Source organism: Corythoichthys intestinalis, chromosome 13 (assembly GCF_030265065.1).
Source record: "Corythoichthys intestinalis isolate RoL2023-P3 chromosome 13, ASM3026506v1, whole genome shotgun sequence".
NCBI lineage: Eukaryota > Metazoa > Chordata > Actinopteri > Syngnathiformes > Syngnathidae > Corythoichthys > Corythoichthys intestinalis.
The window spans coordinates 26,826,200-26,848,496 of NC_080407.1; the positions used below are offsets into that span (position 1 = coordinate 26,826,200).

The window sequence follows — 22,297 nt, forward strand, 5'->3', positions numbered from 1 at the left end:
TTCTGATTTGAGAGACTGGACAGTACAGAGCGCCGCGACAGTCTGGAAAAATGTGGCCCAGATCGGATTTGAACCACATACAAAAGTGACCCAGATCGGATTTGAAATGGCCCAGTTCTATGCAACTTGTCCCGTTCAGACAGTCAAGTTAATGCCTCACTTGAGTCGGAAAAACACGAAAAAATTGGATTCGGGCATTAAGACCTGTAGTGTGAACGTAGCCTTAGTAGCGCAAACAAGTGAGTAACGTTGTGTCAAACACACAGACAGAAAACATCTGGTCACTCCAACCACACCAAATCAAGTGGAACATTTATTCATAGGGGTGTGACAATTAAAGGTGTGTGAAATTTCCGATTCAGCAGCTGAAGATTCGAGAACGATTTACAAACATCCATATTCCGATTATTTAAGTATTCTAAGTCAAGCGGAACTAAAACACAGTCAGCGCGGTCTTCGGGATGCAATGAGGAACGGACAGAGAGTAAATATCCATCACTCATGCTGCTTGATACGAAAACGCTGACAGCCGCTACAAACAACGCCCAGTTGCTACAAACTTCGCCCACTTTGCTACAAACTACGCCCACATAATGCTACGGTAGATATCACATGTACAGTGCCTTGCAAAAGTATTCGGCCCCCTTGAATCTTGCAACCTTTCGGCACATTTCAGGCTTCAAACATAAAGATTATGAAATTTAATGTTTTTTGTCAAGAATCAACAACAAGTGGGACACAATCGTGAAGTGGGACAACATTTATTGGATAATTTAAACTTTTTTAACAAATAAAAAAGTGAAAAGTGGGGCGTGCAATATTATTCGGCCCCTTTACTTTCAGTGCAGCAAACTCACTCCCGAAGTTCAGTGAGGATCTCTGAATGATCCAATGTTGTCCTAAATGACCGATGATGATAAATAGAATCCACCGTTGTGTAATCAAGTCTCCGTATAAATGCACCTGCTCTGTGATAGTCTCAGGGTTCTGTTTAAAGTGCAAAGAGCATTATGAAAACCAAGGAACACACCAGGCAGGTCCGAGATACTGTTGTGGAGAACTTTAAAGCCGGATTTGGATACAAAAGGATTTCCCAAGCTTTAAACATCTCAAGGAGCACTGTGCAAGCCATCATATTGAAATGGAAGGAGCATCAGACCACTGCAAATCTACCAAGACCCGGCCGTCCTTCCAAACTTTCTTCTCAAAAAAGGAGAAAACTGATCAGAGATGCAGCCAAGAGGCCCATGATCACTCTGGATGAACTGCAGAGATCTATAGCTGAGGTGGGAGAGTCTGTCCATAGGACAACAATCAGTCGTACACTGCACAAATCTGGCCTTTATGGAAGAGTGGCAAGAAGAAAGCCATTTCTCAAAGATATCCATAAAAAGTCTCGTTTAAAGTTTGCCACAAGCCACCTGGGAGACACACCAAACATGTGGAAGAAGGTGCTCTGGTCAGATGAAACCAAAATTGAACTTTTTGGCCACAATGCAAAACGATATGTTTGGCGTAAAAGCAACACAGCTCATCACCCTGAACACACCATCCCCACTGTCAAACATGGTGGTGGCAGCATCATGGTTTGGGCCTGCTTTTCTTCAGCAGGGACAGGGAAGATGGTTAAAATTGACGGGAAGATGGATGCAGCCAAATACAGGAACATTCTGGAAGAAAACCTGTTGGTATCTGCACAAGACCTGAGACTGGGACGGAGATTTATCTTCCAACAGGACAATGATCCAAAACATAAAGCCAAATCTACAATGGAATGGTTCAAAAATAAACGTATCCAGGTGTTAGAATGGCCAAGTCAAAGTCCAGACCTGAATCCAATCGAGAATCTGTGGAAAGAGCTGAAGACTGCTGTTCACAAACACTCTCCATCCAACCTCACTGAGCTCGAGCTGTTTTGCAAGGAAGAATGGGCAAGAATGTCAGTCTCTCGTTGTGCAAAACTGATAGAAACATACCCCAAGCGACTTACAGCTGTAATTGGAGCAAAAGCTGGCGCTACAAAGTATTAACGCAAGGGGGCCGAATAATATTGCACGCCCCACTTTTCAGTTTTTTATTTGTTAAAAAAGTTTAAATTATCCAATAAATTTTGTTCCACTTCACAATTGTGTCCCACTTGTTGTTGATTCTTGACAAAAAATTAAAATTTTATATCTTTATGTTTGAAGCCTGAAATGTGGCGAAAGGTTGCAAGGTTCAAGGGGGCCGAATACTTTTGCAAGGCACTGTATATAGAGCTAGATAAGAAATGACAGACTTGGTGGCGTTAGCACATGTACAGAGAACTAGATGCGAAATGACTTGCTGGCATTAGTAAACAGCCGCCATCTTAAAGCAGTAGACTTCTCAGGAGGGCTCTGTTGTAGCGTACCTAATTAACTTTTTATCTAAAATATTCCTAAATTGGCAAAATCTTGACTTGAATCTATCTTCAAATGATGGAACAGTTTTAAAATTTTCACGTCGAAAGTAGAAAGAAGGGAAACTATGGAATAACTAATAAGTAATTGAATGTACTGTAGTTTAAAGCTGCTGACACAGAATGGGGACTTGAGTATTTTATTTACTGTTTTGAACTGTTAACTTGACATTGAAATGGTAGTTTATTTAAGCCTGAGAGAATTTATGTCCAATTTTTGTAACTAATGCATGAAACATTAAAAGCAGCTAATAGCTGGGGTGGGGTGGGGGGTAGCGATATGCATGAATAATCGATTTATAATCGAATCGTAGCCTCTGATTCGTAATCGAATCGTGAGGTGCCCAAAGATTCCCACCTCTAGTGAAACTATATCAAAAAGGTGATATATTGTAGCCCAAAAGGTTATCGATATGCTCTCACCAAGAATCGAAATATCGTGTTGATGATGATGAAGCTTTATATTTTAAGCATGCACAAGGAAACAGAAATACAATGCAACTCAGAATAATTCTTTGGGCTTGACAGGGAGTGGAAAGAAGAAAAACTAATTTCCCACCCCTAATCTCATCGTCCAGCAGTCTTATTTAGTGGGATACTCCTGTCCTTCGACTTCAAGTCCCCACAATGAAGAGACGGGAAAGAAAAAGAAAAAAAAAATCAAAAAACAAGAAGGCAATAACAATTAAACCAATAGACAACCAAATCGACTAACAGAGTTGGCTCATCAATAATCATTCTTAATATTATACACCAATTTTCCAAGGGCAACAACAAAAATTGTCAGTAAATTTCATTACAGTGTGACCATTATACAACAATTACAATTTTTGTATATTTTGACATTTCTTGAAGTGTTCTTTTATAGTATTGGTCAGGGTCCTGGTCCAGAATTTCTGCAGCCAATTCTGAACCAATATTTACAACAACAAAAAAAAAAGGCTAAATATGGGCAACGCCACCATGGACAATGTCTGCCTCGAACTTCCGGTTTAGAAAATAAACCTTAGCAGTGTGTTGACCAGTGTTGTTAATCTTACTGAAAAAAAGTAATTAATTATAGTTACAAATTACTTCTCCCAAAAAGTAATTGTGTTAGTAACTCAATTACCTGAATGTAAGAGTAATTAGTTACTTGGCAAAGTAATTGGTGATAATTACTTTTTTTTTTTTTTTTTCCCCTCAAAAAAAAAAAAAAAAAAAAAAAAACATTGGCCACACTATGTGAAGTTTTTTGTGAAGGTTTTTGGTACAATTGGCCCGAGCCCAATTCTTTACCCTAATTTACCCTTTACCCTGAATCAACAGTTAAAAGTTGTTAAAATTGCTCCCATTATTGCATTAGTTCCCTTCTCTCTACTTTCGACATATGAAAGTTTTAAAACTGTTTCATCATTTAAAGATAGATTCAAGTCAAGATTTTGCTGATTTAGAAGTATTTTAGATAAAAAGTTACTTAGGTTCGCTAGGAAGGTTCTCTACAACAGAGCCGTCCAAAAAAGTCTACTGCTTTAAGATGGCGGCTGTCTACTAACTCATTTAGTGCCATGTCTGTCATTCTGCATCTAGTTATATCTATGTACAGTACATGTGATATCTACCATGTCTACCATATCTACCATAACATGCGGGCGTAGTTTGTAGGCTATCTGCTACAACATGTATTATTGGAGCTACCTAGCATCGCGTTTGCTCGGCGTCACAACTTTCTTGCCTCCTCCCTACTCCTGCTCTGCTCTGCCGTCTCGGTAAGTCCGTCTCCCTCAGACTTTTCCACCAATATAGTAACGCATAGTAACGCATGCCTTTCCGTCCTCAGTAACGGTAACGGCGTTGCCAAGATGAGAAAAGTAATTAATTAGATTACCCACTACTGAAAAAAATAACGCCGTTAGTAACGCCGTTATATTGTGACGCCGTTATTAACAACACTGGTGTTGACAAAGTTAATCAAGCCAGAGGAACCCACGAAATCTCCCAAAATGGATTCAGCACGACGTAGATGAGACTGGATAATTGTTCATGTCACTTCGTTGATCATTCGTGGACAAAATGATAACAACCTGTCTGCCTGTGTTGGCGCGAGGTATAGATTCATACGCCAGCCACTTGAGTGACCAAAATGAGGTGAAATTACAAATCATATTACATTTGTCGAATGCAGAAGGGATGACACGAATTTTGTTGTTACAAGGAAATACTACATGCATATGTACATACATATAAACAAAAATAGTATGTCATTCTTTTTTATCGCAGATTTTGATCGCAATAAGACATTTGGACAACATGATTCCATTCCTTGTTTTATTCAAAACAATGTGCAAAACAGGTCAATAAATCACAATTTATAAAATGATTTGAAAAATATTAATGAAGGATGAGCATGCGAGGAATGTGTTATAAGACAGCAGAGTTTAAAGTGCCTACGGCAGGATAAAAATAGCATTATTATGTGAATTAGAATCATATTTTGAGACAATTCGACGATATACTGTACAACAATTTGGCAAAGCGCAGATGAAGAGAAATTGGTCTTTTAATCTGCCGTTTAGCCACGCCTACCATTTTAGGGCTCGAGCGTCCCCAACAAGCGGATGACGTTGGCAGGGTCATGGTTTCCACTGATTTAGGATTCAGCCCATTGAGGGGGAATTATTCAGAACGAGAAACATGTGACGAAGAGAGCTGCCAAATGTCATTGTTTCAGTCTCGCTACTTCAATATTTTTAAAGGATATTCTTTTTATCTAAGTATTTTCCCCCAATTGCTAAATAAATGGTATGGTCATGACAAATAAGTCTCGTGCTAAATGGAATATAACATATTAAAAATGGATTTATTCAGTACGACATGGCAAAATTACCCCATAATGATCAAAACTTTCCACTTCTTGCACCTCCCAAACTATATTTTATGCCACCGGAGTTAGGCCTTTGTCACTTCCCTGCCCCGGCTTCGGAGAGCGGAAACAAACCAGGAGGCGTGACAGCTAGCCAACATGCTTACCCGAACCGAGTGATGTTTCAAAGTCTATTCTCTGCTTTTGAATCGAAAAATCACCCAAAAAATACCTGGAATCATCTCACACGGTGGCGAGGTTGTAGATTGTCTTCGCCGACCGGCAACCCGCCCGGTGGCGAGCAAGTTAAAGCTCATCGGACTCGTTCCCCGGCTGCGGGCAGTTTGCCGGGGAAGCAGCCGGACAAACCGGCCGATGTCGGAAGAGCGCGTAGCTGCCACATGGTCAACACAAATAAGTATGCGTACATTAATGCTTAAAAACACGCCGAAGACTTAAACAGTGGGAGAGCCACGTGTAGTTGTTGTGCAGCTAACATGGTCTGATGTGTCCGAGTAGAACTTTTCTACATGTCCGTCCATGATCAAACGTAAGTAACTATTCCTTTATTTCAAGAAAGTTTGTAGTGTTTCCTTTGTCATCGCTGTAGTCACGGCCATTTTTAACACAAAGTTGCAATTTCTGATGGGGTGGAAAATTTGACAGAACATCGGCACACGAAGAGGGCAATAAGCTGAGTATAGCGCTCTCCCGGTGGGTGGGGGTGGGGGTGACAAGCAGACGGTTGTCGGCCGAGTGGCATTCTCGGTGGACAAGGAGCATGTCAATCACAAAATGCAAGCCACCTCCGTATTAAAACATGTGCCATAATCCCAGTATTTGACATTATACAAAACACAAGGTTCACTTCCTCGTAATTCCAATGGTCCCACAGTTGTCGGACACTTGTTCTGGCCGATCTCGGGGTGAACGGGAACTTTCTGAAACCCAAAAGGGCTCACACGCCTTGCCCTGGTAAAGCTACAAAAGCCTGCAGTCATTTGGCTGGCGTGATGCGAAAGATAAACAAATTAATCAGCAAAATCAGCTGAATCCGCAGTCCATCTGCATTCTATAAAGCAATGCTGTATTGTGAGATGCTGGCCTGGGTGACGTCACATTCGCATTCGTCCTAAACCCGAGACTGGAGCTGGAAGTCACTCCTTTTCATGGCACGGGATTCAAAAATTGAATATATAAAATGATCCCTTCCACACACACACACACACACACACACACACACACACACACACACACACACACACACACACACACACACACACACACACACACGTCCAAGCGGTCCGTTTCATTCAGGAGCATAAAACACCGCGTGAAATGTAAAATAAGCATGCCTTTTTGTGTCATACACACTTTAAGGGAGCTTCTTCAAACTTTCACCCGACTTCACGGAGACTTTCGGTGGCATCCAGACGGACTTTATCCCGCTGTCCTCGGTAATTCAAGCTCCAATAGCATATCTTGAAGTTGCTACAGTTAAAAAGCTCGTAGTTGGATCTCAGTATCGACCTGACGGTCCGCTGGAGGCGAGCCACCAATCCAATGTAGTTCTTGTTGTTTGTGCTTCTTCTGTCTCTCTCTCCTTCTCTCTTTTCTTCTGTCCCCCCATAACCCATTCCTATTCACTGCTTTCTCCTAATAAACGAGGCACGTTGACTGATCACAATGGTAGTATGTCATACTCCCATGTGATACATTAAAACTGTTCAGACCGATCGCCGTGTCAATCATCTGAAGAGGACAGGTTTTTAAAGGTTGCCAACAATTTTGAATGAACATTGACAGTCAAGTAAACACATAATTTCACAACACTAGCTTTATTTTGGTGAAATTTACACAATGAATGCACGAAAATAAAATTCCTTCTGTGCAGTGTTGTACAAGTCATATGTAGGTTACAATTTCTAAGGAACTTTAGGAAGCATACATAACATGTTGAAAATGAAAATAGGCCAAACCCTGATAACTGTAAAACAACACAAAACTAATAACCAACTGCTGGCCCACTCAGAACAAGTCCAAATTGAATTGCACTGCAGTAACTCACCTATGGAAGCAGGTAGCCCGGTACGCCCAATTCAGAGAGCAAGCGCATTTTCTTTGGCACATTGTTCCAACGAGTCTGGCTTGTATTTAGACCTTGTGGCATTACTAGACGACTGTATTCTGTTGTTCTTCTTTTTCTCTTCAGGCATTTTGACCTCAGGGATTTGGATGGGGGGATAGGGATGCATTTCCAATTCCAATTAAAACATTCAATATTATATACCTGACAATAGTATCTGAATATTTACCGTACTATGCATGTTGTAATTCAACACATATTGGCTCAACCATGAAAAAGACTAATGTAAAGAGTCTGTAACTGGCCTGTTGAGCGTTTTATATAAACTCATTGGCTGCCATTGACGACACTAGACGTCAAATTCATGAAAAGTCTTTACACTATGTATTTTTAGACAATCCGAATACATACATTACATAAAGCGTGTGCTGCATGATCAAATATGGCCAAATGTTCTCCCCATAACTTGATGTTAGCAGGCTGCACATCAGTTGCTTTCAAAGGCTTATTAAACATAGAAGGGCAAATAAACTAAAATATTAGCCTCAGCTCAGCGCTCAATTTAGACCAAAAATGTGAAATCTACATATTAAAATGATAATGGACCATTTGCTGAATAAAACTATTGGTCTATGATATCTTAAAATGACTTGTAACAACTTACCGTTGCAAAAATATCAGTGTGTCGAACTTTGATGTGCCTCTTCAGATTCGTAGTACAGGTACAGTATTTTCTCCACCAAGTATGTGGCCACAGCCGCTTGTCTCCCACGGGGACAGTGCATTGCATGCTTCTTTCGGTCGGACTATAGTTAAAATGTGACTATGAATCTGCGCGCCTGGTGCCGCCATTAAGGTTGATGTTAGATCACTGCTCATCTGGACTGCCTCAGGGGAAGGTGGGGGCGTGCCCAAGTCACGTGAATGACGGCTGGCTAGGAACCAGGCTGACTGACTACAGCACAAAAAAAAAAAACTGCGTGCACAACTATCAAATGTCACGTGAACATATGACTGCCACGATGGCACATTTTCATCTCATTGTTGTCTCGTCAGACGTAAATTGTCTTTTTGTCCTTTTGTTAAATCTTTTTGTCACGTTAAGTCATCAAAGACGCGTTTTCAGGTCGTCATTGTGACGTCGTCGTCATGAAAAAAATGTTCGTTAACGACATGTTTTCGTTGTCCGCCATTTTTGGCCTATAGTTTCAGCGTCGAATTTTCAGTCGGATCTCTATGCGAAACAACGTCTCTTGTGTTTCAAAATGAAACGACGTGTATTTTTTCCCTTTTATTTCTTATTTAATGTGTTTTGAAACCACACGATGCACTGAATCCGCGCAACGTGAACCGGGAAGTCGTGAGGGATCGCTGTACTGGACAAAGAAAAGACTAGCCGATGACAAGGTGGTGGTCCATAAAATAAATCAGTGATTTTCTTGTGTCTTGTAGGTTTCAGAAAATACCTTGGTGCTGAGCCAGAGCCCTTTCAACAGAAGGAGAGAGAAGAGCACCTTCCTATCAAAAAGGAGGAGGAGGAGCTGCCTTACGTTAAAGGGGAAGAAGGTGTCGCCAGGTCGACTAGTGAGCCCATGAAGAGTGAACATGGTCCGAGAGAGGCAGGCAGAGGGGCGGAGCCTCCGAGCGGCAGCAGAAGCAATACAACAGAAGGATTGCAAGCAGACATTTTCATCGCTCAGTCAGACAGAAATGGCGCCACGTCACACTCTCCTTATAATGATGATGGTCATAAGACATCTCACGGTGACAACAAACTCTACAAATCCTCTCGGGCGTATATGAGGAGCCACACTGGAGAAAAACCTTTTTCCTGCTCAGTTTGTGGTCAAAGATTTGCTCAAAAGCAAAAATTACAAATGCACGAAAGAACCCACACTGGTGAAAAACCTTTTTCCTGCTCAGTTTGTGGTCAAAGATTCAGTCACAAGAACAACTTAAAACGACACACAAGAATCCACACTGGCGAAAAACCTTTTTCCTGCTCAGTTTGTGGTCAAAGATTTGCTCAAAAGCATAACTTACAAAGTCACGAAAGAACCCACACTGGAGAAAAAGCTTTTTCCTGCTCAGTTTGCAGTCAAAGATTCACTCAAAAGCAAACCTTACAAAGTCACGAAAGAACCCACACTGGCGTAAAACCCTTTTTCTGCTCGGTTTGTGATCAAAAATTTGCTAGAAAGCAAAACTTACAAACTCACGAAAGAACCCACACTGGCAAAAAACCTTTTTCCTGCTCAGTTTGTGGAAAATGTTTTATTCATGCGGGGGCCTTAAAAAGCCACACAAGAACACACACTGGAGAAAAACCTTTTTCCTGCTCAGTTTGTGGTCAAAGATTTGCTCAAAAGCAAAACTTACGAAGTCACGAAAGAACCCACACTGGCGAAAAACACTTTTTCTGCTCGGTTTGTGATAAAAAATTTGCTAGAAAGCAAAACTTACGAAGTCATGAAAGAACCCACACTGGCGAAAAACCTTTTTCCTGCTCAGTTTGTGGAAAAAGATTCACTCAGAAGAGCACCTTAAACACACACACAAGAACCCACACTGGTGAATAACCTTTTTCCTGCTGGGTTAGTGGAAAAGGTTTTGTTCAAGCGGGAAACTTGTCAAAACACACAAGAACCCACACTGGTGAAAAACCTTTTTCCTGCTCAGTTTGTGGTCGAGGATTCTCTCAAAAGCAACACTTAAAAAACACGCAAGAACCCACACTGGCGAAAAACCCCTTTCCTACTCAGTTTGTAATCAAAGATTTGCTCAAAAGCCGAACTTACGAAGTCACGAAAGAACCCACACTGGCAACAAAACCTTTTTCCTGCTCAGTTTGTGATCGAAGATATGCTCAGAAGCAACAATTAAAACAACACAGAAGAACCCACACCAGTAAAAAACATTTTTCCTGCTCAGTTTGTGGTCAAAAATTCAGTCACAAGAGCAACTTAAAACGACACACAAGAAACCACACTGTGCTCAATGTGCCAATAATACTGCATTAAATCGACTTTAATATCAGAAAACATTGTCCAAAGAATTGAAATTGTATCATCATAAAATAAGTGATTTACACCCCACTTCTTCAAAGTACCTTTATACATACTTGAAGAATACTACAATCTCTGGTTGGCTGTAAAATCCTTCAAGTTAAAGCCTGTATTTGAGGTTCCACCCTTTGAGTGGAGGTCCAAAAGGCGAAGATCAGAACTTTTGACATAAGGCTTAATTTTCAAGTTAGCGGGGGTTTAATTAGTCAGTGGAGGTGATTTTAACAAATTCTGTGCAAAGTTGAGAATAATGGACACTGGCAGATCATAAGTCCATCTAACTAACGAACGACATGTTTTATTGAAGTTGCTAAGCCTGTCGTGATATGCAATGAGTCCATTTATCTTAAGGTAAATAAAACTGAGGGCGGTAATTTTCACGGCTGCGGAATGTCACCGCGTGCGTGCGTGCACACATTTGTGTGTGCGTGTTGATGACATATAAGACTCCAGTTCTTTTAACAGATGTTTATTGGTCATCAACATACCATAGAATTACAGTTCGGACATACAAAATAAGGAAACATATCTATATTAAACACTCCAAACATTAGCTTTGCTACATTTAGACTAATAGGGAAAAAAGACAACCTTTAGCAACCTACTTTAGCCTGCTACAAAACATTGGCAGTATTCTCCAAAACGCAAACCTGCGGTTAAAAGGTGACACTTCAAACATGAAAAATCGCTGGTTAACAGCATTAGTAAACGAAAAAATGAAAAGGGAAAAAAAATCTATTAGTGACACCACAAGCAATGACGAAACGTGCTTTTTTGCGGACTGTGAAGCTTACAGTTAGCGGTTTAGCGAACGTACTTCCGGTGAACATTTAAAAATAAACGTCACGTCATGTTCGTCATATAAATAACAATTTCTGGACTTAATCCCACATACTTCAGAATTGATACCATAATATGTAAATACTATAACACTACAGAATTTATATTCTACACTAAGAATAGCTTTAAAATAACACCCTTTATGAAAAATATGATTGGCAAGGATTAATTATAATCATAATACAATTATATATATAGTAGTATAGCTACTATAATAATAATGCTAGTTTTTTTTTTTTAAGACTTGTTTTGAATCATGTTTGAAAGGCGAAGGCAGTGTTCTCAATCTGTTTACATTCCATTCTTTTGCACTACTAAATGCCATCAGCATTTTACCTCATTGTTTATGTGTGATTAACTTTTGTTATTTACATGTTTATTTGTACTTTAATAAAATGTTTTTGTTGAATGAATGAGTCAACAAAAATTTCATTGCTAAATTAGTTTAAAAAAAAAAAAAAAAAAATGTATTAGATTAGTCGACTAATCGTAAAAATTGTCGGCTGACTAACCGGGGGGAAATGATTCATTTGGGACAGCCCTAGTGTACCGGAACATAATTCCACCACACCTTTCTCACCTTTTTAACCCCTGACCCATTTTCATGCCCGTTATTAAATAACTAACAAACCGCACAGAATTTGTTGGAATAAACTCCACCGACGAATTAAACCCCTGGCCATGAACAGCCGAGTCAAAGCCCAGACCTTAAATCCACTGAGATGCTCTAGGGCAGGGGTCCCCAACCTTTTTTGCACCACGGACCGGTGTTATTTGGGTCTTTTTTTCACGGACCGGTGTTCTGACAAATTTTGCAACCCATCAAAAATTTCAACGATGCGATTCTGCGCATGCGCGTAACGTTAAACATGGCCGCAAAATGCGCAAATACAGCAATTCCAAAGTAAACACTACAAACCTTCTTGAAAGAAAGGAATATGAACTCACGTTTGATCGTGGACTTGTACAAAAGTTCTCCTCAGATACATCCTGCCATGTAAGCTGCACACAACAACTTCCCACCGCTCTCACCATTAACGACTTCGCCTTGTCGTTAGATATTAATTAAGAAGCCCGCTTCACAAAGATACGATGTTGGAAATGGTAGCAAGGTTTTCAGTGCTCTTGTAGCGATGTCAGGATATTCCAGAGTGACTTTAATCCAGAACCTCGGTAGAGTTGTTGTCTCAAATGTACTTTTAATAAGGTCACCGTCATTTGCAATCTCTACAAGTTGATCTTCCTGTTGCTTAGACATGCTCGAATCACTCGGTTTATTCACAAATGGGTCACGAATTCACTCCTTAGCAGTTCATGGGTCTTCGAGGTTGTAGGCTCGTTAGGTGCCCTTTTCGCCGTAAAAATATCTCCAAAGACGTCTGTTTTCCAGTCATCTTCGCTCGTGTGGGGGCTAATTATTCCCGGGAACAAATGTGCTGCGCCCGCGGCCTAGCAATATGTTATTCTCGAGGACAAGCGCACATAGATGTATTATATACACAAACAAGATGTACTGCTAGCAGTCCAATCAATGGATTTCTATGACGACATTCTAATCTATCCCGTAGTATTATATCCAGAGTAGACAGGGATATTGGTGTGTTAAGCAGGGGCACAGGGTTAATTCAGCCAGAAATGCGGTCGTTATTAAATTATTATTTCTGTGCGGCCCGGCAGATGGGGACTCCTGCTCTAGGGTGACTTGAATCAGGCTATACATGCAAGAAACCCTCAAACCTCTCACTGCTGAAAGTATTGTGCGTTGAGGAGTGGGGCAAATTTTCTTCAGACCGATGTTACTTCAGCCAAAGGGGGGTAACACTAGTTATTAGGTGGTAGGGTGTCCTACCTTTTTCCTAAGAATATGCATTTTTGTTGATATATTTGGTTTAATGAGTAAAACAATGTTAATTTTTGTTGTTTACCTGCAATTAAATCACTTTTCCAAAAATAAAAACAAGATCAGACATTGATATGTGAACATTTCTTAATAAAGAACTGAATATTTAATGGGGTGCCTTAATTTTTTCACATGACTGTATGTCTGATCATTAATCTCTCCATTTTATCTGATATATCATCATTCAATAACTTTTTTTAGTAACTTGTTGAGATATTACCAGGTAGGTTGGTAAATGTAATAAACAATTACATAATTTCAAAGGATTCAACAGCATCCGCTGCAAGGTTAGAATTCCGTGAACATGAGAGGGTTTGAAGCCATCTATATCGGACAAAATTAGACGTGCCACTAGGAATGCAAGCGCAGTATGGATCACATGATGCACATACTCCAGCTTTCCAGCAAGAAGCATGGCCAGAGCGGATCACCTTGGATATGCCGTACAAGAATGGGCATTCAGCCACAAGGCGGGTCGGCTCATCAGATTCAGATTCAGAGTTTATTTGTCATTGTCAAGATAACAACGAAATTCAGATTGGAGTTCCAACAATACTATGGGTTAGTTTCCATTAAAGTGCTTGGTGCAGAGAAATATAAAGGTAAAGTGTCCCCAGTGCCCCCACAATCCCACCATAAAGAATAATAAATAATCGATTTACATAACCATTTATGCCCCCCCACAGTGTCAAGTGCGTACAAATGACAGCATAACCATAACAGCAATTTCAGTGTACTTGTGAATTCAGCAGTCTTATCGCCTGAGGGTACAGACTGTTTGCAAATCTTTTAGTACGGCTGCTCAATGATCTGTACCTTCTACCTGAGGGTAGAAGGAGGAACAGGCGATGGGCAGGATGGTATTTATCCCGCAGAATGTTCTGCACTCTGTTTAGACAGCGTGTGTTGTATGTGTTACTTATCTCTGGGAGGGGGGTCCCAGTGATTTTCTCTGCTGTTTTTACCACCCGCTGGAGTGCCTGCTGGTCTGCTTTGGTGGAGCCTGCGTACCAAGCTAGAAATGCATAATTCAGAACGCTGCTGATGGCACAGTTGTAGAAGTTCACCAACAGTGGTCTGGGGATGTTGTAATTCCTCAGCTTCCTCAGGTAGAAGAGGCGCTGTTGGGCCTTACCAACTACTGAGGCAATGTGATTGTTCCAGGATAGGTCCTCTGCCATAGTCACACCCAGGAACTTAAAACTGCTGACCCTCTCAACCACCTCCGAGCCAATGGTGAGAGGGCTATGGTGTTTGGGCTTGTACTTACGGAAGTCCACAATTTCTTTGGTCTTTTTAATATTTAGAACCAGGTTGTTCTTCCTGCACCATGATGCCAGATGTTGCACCTCTTCCCTGTAATCCGTCTCATCGTTGTTGGAGATAAGTCCAAGAACAGTGGTATCGTCCGCGAACTTGACGATGAGGTTGGAGGGGGAGGAGGCAGAGCAGTCATGGGTGAACAGTGTAGAGCAGAGGGCTTAGCACACAACCCTGGGGAGCCCCAGTGTTGATGGCAAGGGTGGAGGAGGTGTTATTACCCACTCTGACACTCTGTGTGCGGTTTGTGAGGAAGTCCACAATCCAGTTGCACAGGGTGGTGTTAAGTCCCAGCTGTTGGAGTTTGGGGCGTAGGCTGTATGGGCGGATGGTGTTGAAGGCCGAGCTGTAATCCATAAACAGGAGGCGTGCGTAGGTGTTTTAAGCTCGGGATGCTCCAGTAGTGCATGGAGCACTAGCGATGGCGTCCTCATGACATGTCATCCAAGAATTGGCGCCTTTTGCAAGGCGCGTTGGGTCTGCGTCTCCACTCTCACAGTCATGTTCGTTCGCTTACTCACGTTGCAGTGAGTATGATTTCATTCTGTCAACAAACTCTTTAGGTGTTACAGGAAACACGATAAAAATAATGGCAATAAAACTTGTTTTAATTTAGTTGGCCATTCATATTTGTAATCTTACCACAAGGTGGATCTCAACTGCATCATTTCCTATAACATGACATTTAATAATTATCCGGGGAAATGGTGAGTTTTATCCGTTTCTTTTTACTATATTGAGAACACAATAGCAAATGAAATCCCATTATCACTTATAAAATGCTATATGGATGGATAATGTGCTTGCGAAAGACTTTTTGTTGCAATAGAAAAGTTTCCTGAGTGAAACATGGGCAGCGCCATCTTGGTAAATGTCTGCTCCGAAAACACAGGAAAAAACCTCTCTAAGCAGCTTTCTACTCGAGTTTTACAGGTTAGCAAGTTCACACAGTTTAATGTTATGCTAACTCTGATGCAGGTCGGACTTTCAGTAGGTGGGGAACACTTTCAGAGTGTTCCCCACCTACACAACATTGACATCTTTTTACATTGCTTACAGTGGCTACTGCTGCCAGCGAAAAAAACAACGAAATATCCCTCCTTTTTAAAGGGTGCGGGGAGGCGGCAAATTGACATGTATTTCAGTCGGGATCGTGTGAATGTGGGGGTTCTAGTCATCAGCCAATCAAACGAGTGTTTGAGGGGGAAAAAGTGGACCGGCACATTCAGCAAGTGAAAAGAGGTAAATGTAAGTCTGAAAATAATGAAAGTATGAAAGTAATTCACTTAATAATGGTAGGGTCAATTCTATCCTACACTGTAAAACCGAACAGTACATCTTAATAAAAATAAATAAGTTAACATAACTTAAACTATGAAAAAAGTTGGAGTCACTCATTCCCATAAAAAAGTAGAACTCAAAAATGAATATTTGTTTCAATAACTCAGTTGCTTTGAGTGCATTAGAAGTTTTGGAGCATTTAAGTAGTGGTAATATCATTCATTCTTTTTTCATCTAATTTTCTTTAAGTTAATCTTCTATCAAAATAGAATTGTCTCATCAATTTTCAGCTTTTCCTGTTATTTTAGTTACCAAAACTGTATTAACAAATAAACTAAAGAATGCATCCAATAGCTCTTGATGAGCTCCCAAAGTGCAAAGATTTGATGTTAGCACAAAATCAATCAGCCAATATGTTTGACTAACAATGTAAATACATTTGCATGTACACAAAAAAAAAAAAAACATTGTGTTGTAACATTGTTTTTTCCCCAGAAAGTATTTCTTCTATTCAAACTGTGTGTGTTTTTTTTTTTTTTTTTTTTTTTTTTGTTGTTTTTTTTTGTTTTTTATTTATTTATTTTTATTAGTAATACGTTTGCTTTCTTTTTGTGCGTTTGGATTTTGGTAGAACAAAAGGTTTTATATGCGAGAAAGAAGAAAGAATTTTTTTGAGTTTCCCCACTCTGGAATAAATAAAGCTTCTACTCTTTATTAAACAGAAACAAGCCCAGAATGTTGGACTGTTTTGTACCATTAAATTGCAGACGTCACTGACGGCACACCAGCGACCTTCGTTTTTTCCTCTTTCCCCCCATACTTGTATTCCACTGAATCAATTTTTGTAAACATCACTCGTCAATTAGGCTCGAGCGTATGACGTGGCACTCGCGAGGTTTCCGCCGCTATCGCCATTGTGGAAGCGAGAAACATAAACTGAGGCATTTCAACACAGGTCGCTCTTTTAAAATGGTTGGAAATTATTGTGCGCTAAAGAATTGCAACAACCGATCGAATAGAAAGGAGAATGTACAGCTCGACAGAACACCATTGAGTTTCTTCCGGATCCCTACATGGAGAAAAGGCGAGGGAAAGCTCATATCTGAACTTACCAAACGTCGAAGAATGGCATGGGTGGCCTCGATCAGAAGGAAGGGCATAACGTTTGATTCTCCAGTTACACACTGAGTTTGCTCTATGCACTTCCACTCCGGTAAGTTAATTTCGTTTGTTTACGCAAATTTCAGTAACTTTACGCCCTAAGTCGGCCTGTTGTTAGCTATTGCTACAGCTAAACAACTAGCATGCATACATGTGCATTGTCTTCATTAGACATAATTCCTGTCGTTGCTAAATGAAAAAGCTGTAATATTTTGACGTGAGAGAGTGGCAAAGAATTTGTACACAGGCTACATTTTATGCAGCAAAAGATTTGTACATCCGTGGTCACAGACTAATGTAAACACACATTGCCTACCTTTGCTAGAAAGATGGTGTTGCCGTTTACTATGGTCATAAAGTGAAGATCCTGCACCCATCCGCAGCAAAACTGTTCGTAGCTTTGTAGCGATTTGTAGTTTCGGAATTGCTGATGAGTGTAGTAACATATACCAAACACTAAATACAGCATGATGTCCATTTCGCGTAGTGGTGGAAGCTTGTCGACATCTTTATTCCATTTGTGTTCGGCTTGCTCGTGAGGGTCAACATTGTTCACATCCTTAAAATTGCTCACATATCTGTCCTTCGCCGTGGTAACAAGTTTGTCTCTGTTTCGAACTGGCAAGTTTTCCCTACATTTTTCCATCTTTGGCACTCGTAGTTGAATTGTATTTGCCGTTAAGTTTAAATGTCCCGTGATGCAGACGTGCTTCCGCAATGGTTGCGTTGTCGCAAATCTCGCACGATCCCGTGCTGCTGTGACGTAAACGCTCGAGCCTAATCCTGGAAGGGCGGTAAATGCACTGAGATTGGCAGCTGTCCGCCTACCAAATTAAAAGAAGAAGAAGAAGACTAGTCTACTCATCAAGGGGTAAACTGCCCGAAAAAAAGGAGAGGAGTCTGGCTGCAGCCCGCCTCTCTCAGTACCCTGCGCCGCTCTTCTCAGTACCCATCCCGCAGACAGGAAATGACGCAACACCGCAGCTCTCAGTCCCCTCAGACCGGAAATGTCGTCAACCCTTGCGACGAAAACAAGTTACGTTATTTCACCTCTCGCGAAAAAAACACGGTAAGTGGCCGCACTGAAAAAAAGTTTTTAAAAGCGTATGCATGTTTAAAAATGTTAAATAGTTAAACAACACTTGCGGTGAAAATATGAAGTGTTTATTCTGAGTTGAAAAGACCGTACTTATATCTAGTATTCTTAATGCAATTTAAATAATGTCTTCCTTTACTAACTGCATGCGACTTTGCTCTACCTATATTGTTTAATACGTACTGATGAATTCAGCAGCGAATTAGCTAATGCTGCTAATGCTTTTTACATTTTTTTTTCACAATGAACAGTCTTCTTTGTGTAGTTTTCATTATATTGCACTCTTATTTTTCATTATGTACATGCCTGCAATTCGCAGCTCGCTGTTTTTGTTGTTGTATGGTATTGTTGTTTTGCCTTCATTTGTTTTGTCTGGTCCTTTGTAGTTTGAATGTTGTCACATGATCCAAATAGGACAAGGTTGTAATTTTTTCTTGATATTGTTACTCTGCTTAGCTATATATTTTTTCATTATTTTGTTTTTTTTTTTACTAGCTGCAAGATCACCACCCCATTGGGAAGAAACTAAATCACGACCCCCAAATGGTAGTCTTCCCATGCAGATACAGGGATGTCACACAGATCCAAATGGAAGTAAGTAGCATAAATAGTAATGTACTTTAGATTTTGGACTGTGCTGAACACTTTTTTCGATAGACATCGAACACTGTAAAACCCACTGTGCAGACAGGACCAATGGTGACAATATAAGACCATGCCGAGTTTCATGGACGGTTCAAACTCATCCTGCCCAGGAACGGCTGGTATGTTTTTATGTCTGAGACAAATGTTGTGCTCAGTGGAAATCTGGATAGGCTTATTATTCCTTATATTAGTTAACAATTGGACATAATTGATTATTTACTCTTTGTTTATTTAACCAATCAACATTCTCATTAGCTTATGCAAATCTTGAATATAAAGAGGCCAGAAATGGTGTTGATTGTCTAAAAAAAGAAAGTTTGATTGACACGTGCTGACTTTTGGAACGTTGGCCTGAACAATGAAATGGAATCAACTGTGAATTTTGAGGATTTAGTTTCTCTAAAGAACATAATGTCACTTGTACAATTAAGTAAAATGTAACTTTTTGTGTTTGTTTTTTTGCAGATATGAAATGCATATTTATAACTTGTCTAACAAGTAGCTCATTCAAAGGTATAAAAAAGTGTTTTTTGGCGTGTGTAGGGTATTATTTTAACTATGTAGCCTACAGAATGCTTGTATGGGCTCATGTAGGTGTCTGCGTACGTTTTTATTTATATAACATATGTCCGTGTGTATAGATTATGTATTTTTCAGGGAAGGACCATATTTGTGGCTGACCCCTATGTTGTTGCAACATAGTGAAAGCCTACAGGATGTGACCCACACATGCATTTGCCTGTAAGGCTGATTAGTAACAACTACAACTTGGAGCATTGGTTCATTTTCAAAGAACAGTCAAATCATAACAAATTAAATGATCCAAATTCCAATTATTTGTGGGAAGAAAAACAGATCCAATCTTGAGATCAGAGAACTATTGTTATCTCTAATGAAATTCAGTAACCATTCATATTGGCATGGCGTTTCCATGATGATCCAGAATAGCCTTGTTTGGTTTTGAAGGTATGTTCCAGTCGATCCTTTTATGTTGCCCCTTCAATTAAAGCAGAATTGCACTCCAGATGATTCATCCAATCATTTGAAGCAAAATTCTAAAATGCCACTCTAAAATTGCGAATGTTTTGTTTCAAGGGCGTTGGCCCGGTCTCAACATTGGTAGGGACGAATATAATGCAAATAAGGTTGCTCAAAAGTTGGTGGGGACAACTTTAGCATCCTGAAAAGTTGGTCGTGTTATGTCCCTACCGTCCCTATGCAAACCTACGCCCTTGTTTTGTTTGCATGAATCATTTAAACCTGACTGGTTGGTGTTCTTATGCATGGAAACACGTTTGTAATTGTTTAACTACTGTATTTAATATAAACCTATATTTTCAATTGCAGAAAACGTTGACAGTCAATCAACAGGGGGACATGGAAAGAGAGGATTGGAAGTGAAATAGAGGTATTTGTAAAAGTGTGTATATTCATTGATTCAAAACTTGAAGGAAGTGACTCTGTTAAATTCTTACGTTAGGGTTTTTCGGGACAGCCATAGGGGAAGGACTGTGGCATCTTCATGTTGATGGTAGGTGAGTTTAACTGTCCAATTTTGTCCTCTGTTATATTTGTATTCATTTATCCATTTGTAGTATGCTCTTTGCACTGTTCTGGATGCTCTCTTTGAGTTTAACCATTGTAAAATGAAGTTCACCGAATCATTCAAATTGGGCTACAAAATATCCTTGTCGTTATTCTTTATTTACACTTGTTTTTAATTTTTGTTAGACTGATATGCCAACTCTGAGGAAGTGGTGGTGTATATTGCTAGCGGACAATTTCAAACTTGGGTGCATGGTATAAGTCTTTGAAACTGTTGATATGGCATTCATAGGAAAGTAGGTGCACAATACCTTAATTCTTTGTTGGAAAATGTGGAATACTTATTTTTGTATTTTTTCAACTTAGGTGAGCCACAGGAAAGAGTTTGCCCATTGGACAGATAAGGCAAAAGCATTACTGCAGGGTGAAGTGCCACCAGTCTATCAGCTACAGAAGTGAAATTTGAATATGATTGCTGAGGTCAGCTTTTAAAGACTTTTTAGTGTCCATTACTCTGATGCACTTTTGAACATGTCCCCCTTTATTCACTGATTTATTTTTAGGAAGAGGTGCAACCACAGCTCCTTCAAGTTAGTGGTGGCCCACTCCAAAAAGATATGACGGGAAAAAAATGGTAAGATTGTTTATATACCTAGTTTAATGCAATGCCTGAAAAGAAAAATCAAGTATAAAATTAACAAAGCATCATTTTTATTTTACTTATGTAATATTCAAATAGCTCTTTTCTTTCTCTTTTCCAATGAACAGTTTTGGTAAAAGGACTGTGCAAGACTGCACAAAAGCCTCGGACAGGGCTGTGGGGGGGGGGATTAATGCAGTAATGCAGTAGGAGTTCCCAAGCATCCTGCAGATGGAAGAGGATGAGCACGAACTACAATGTCTTGGAGCCATTCAAGTTCTGTTTCAACCATCTGGAAGATGGATTTACCTTTTTTGAGGAGATTGTTGACCAAAGAAAATATCTGGTATTCTCTCAATAATAATAAAAAAATAATAAAACTAAAAAAATAAAGTTTACCACATTAGAACTGGTTGTATTGAGTTCATTTTTCTACACTTATAAATTAGTTGTTTTTTTTCTTTTATCCCAGATGTTAGTTGTAGGTAGTTTTAATTACCTGTGATGAAGGCGGGAGTGCTTGCCGAAAAATGTCAGGTAATTAAAACAACCTACAACTATTGTCTGGGATAAAAGAAAAAAACAACTAACACATGACAACTATTTTGTCATTTCTGTTTGAAATAAAGGTGCCTTTCCTGGAGCAGAAAGTTTAATATAGTTTCTGAATTAGTTAATTAGGATCTTCACTCACATGAATGAATTTAAGTAGCAAAATGAAAGACAAAATTGGTTTGGTTGCAACATGGAGAGAATATTACGTTTTTGATACATTAAATTGTAATGAAGCTATATTAATGTGTCAGTTCATAAAAATGTAAGGATGACAGCAATTTCTAATAATTCTCAATTGGAGTATATTTTACAATTGACAAACTAAAGTACACACTGTGATAGGTCACATGCGATCTTTCAGTCACCAATTAAACCTTTATTACAGTAGTGTGTATTTTAATTTTGATGTACTGTAACCATGTTTTTCATTTTGGTAAAATCACCAGGCTTTAACAAACTGACCGCGCTTAAAGAGTTAATCTCCCGATTTCACCAAATCAATTTAAGGAGCATGGAAATAAATTATTATTTAAATAATAATGAGTGATGCTGAAACCGAAAATAAAAGACGTGCGAAAAGAAAAGTAAACTAGTATTTACGTTCGAATGGATGCTAGCTATTACGATAAAACCGGAAGCTCGGAGCTCGAGCGCTGTTTCATGTTGTCATTTCCGGTCTGAGAGCTGCGATATTGCGTCACTTCCTGTCTGCGGGATGGGTACTGAGACGAGCGGCGCAGGGTACTGAGAGAGGCGGGCTGCAGCCAGACTCTCTTCGAAAAAAAGAAGAAGACTACACTAGCTTGTCAGAGATCTCACTGCTGCGAACGTGCGATGTGCCCAGTTGCACTCTCTTTCAGTCGGTGCGGAGCAGTGTAAAG

The 22,297-nt window shown here is 39.8% G+C and overlaps 1 protein-coding gene and 1 long non-coding RNA gene across 5 annotated transcripts in view; both read left to right on the forward strand.

Moving 5' to 3' along the window:
• Positions 1 to 13,566, forward strand: part of LOC130929001 (oocyte zinc finger protein XlCOF6.1-like) — a 51,669-nt gene extending 38,103 nt beyond the window's left edge. For both annotated transcript variants that reach the window (XM_057855846.1, XM_057855847.1), the window contains one exon: positions 8,821 to 13,566. In XM_057855846.1, the coding sequence (XP_057711829.1) occupies positions 8,821 to 9,947 (1,127 nt within the window). In that variant the 3' untranslated portion in view covers positions 9,948 to 13,566. The remainder of the gene's footprint in view (positions 1 to 8,820) is intronic.
• A 4,266-nt stretch (positions 13,567 to 17,832) lies between these two features.
• Positions 17,833 to 21,629, forward strand: LOC130929003 (uncharacterized). 3 transcript variants are annotated; one of them, XR_009066788.1, is made up of 10 exons: positions 17,833 to 18,004; positions 18,418 to 18,451; positions 18,527 to 18,625; positions 18,689 to 18,795; positions 20,024 to 20,084; positions 20,157 to 20,207; positions 20,408 to 20,476; positions 20,588 to 20,701; positions 20,785 to 20,855; positions 20,990 to 21,627. It is a non-coding gene; the product is annotated as an uncharacterized LOC130929003 (long non-coding RNA). The 3 variants fall into 3 exon arrangements; XR_009066789.1 differs by lacking the exon at positions 18,418 to 18,451 and having other exon boundaries at positions 20,408 to 20,517; positions 20,990 to 21,629; XR_009066787.1 differs by lacking the exon at positions 18,418 to 18,451 and having other exon boundaries at positions 17,835 to 18,004; positions 20,990 to 21,626.
• Positions 21,630 to 22,297: the final 668 nt, after the last annotated feature.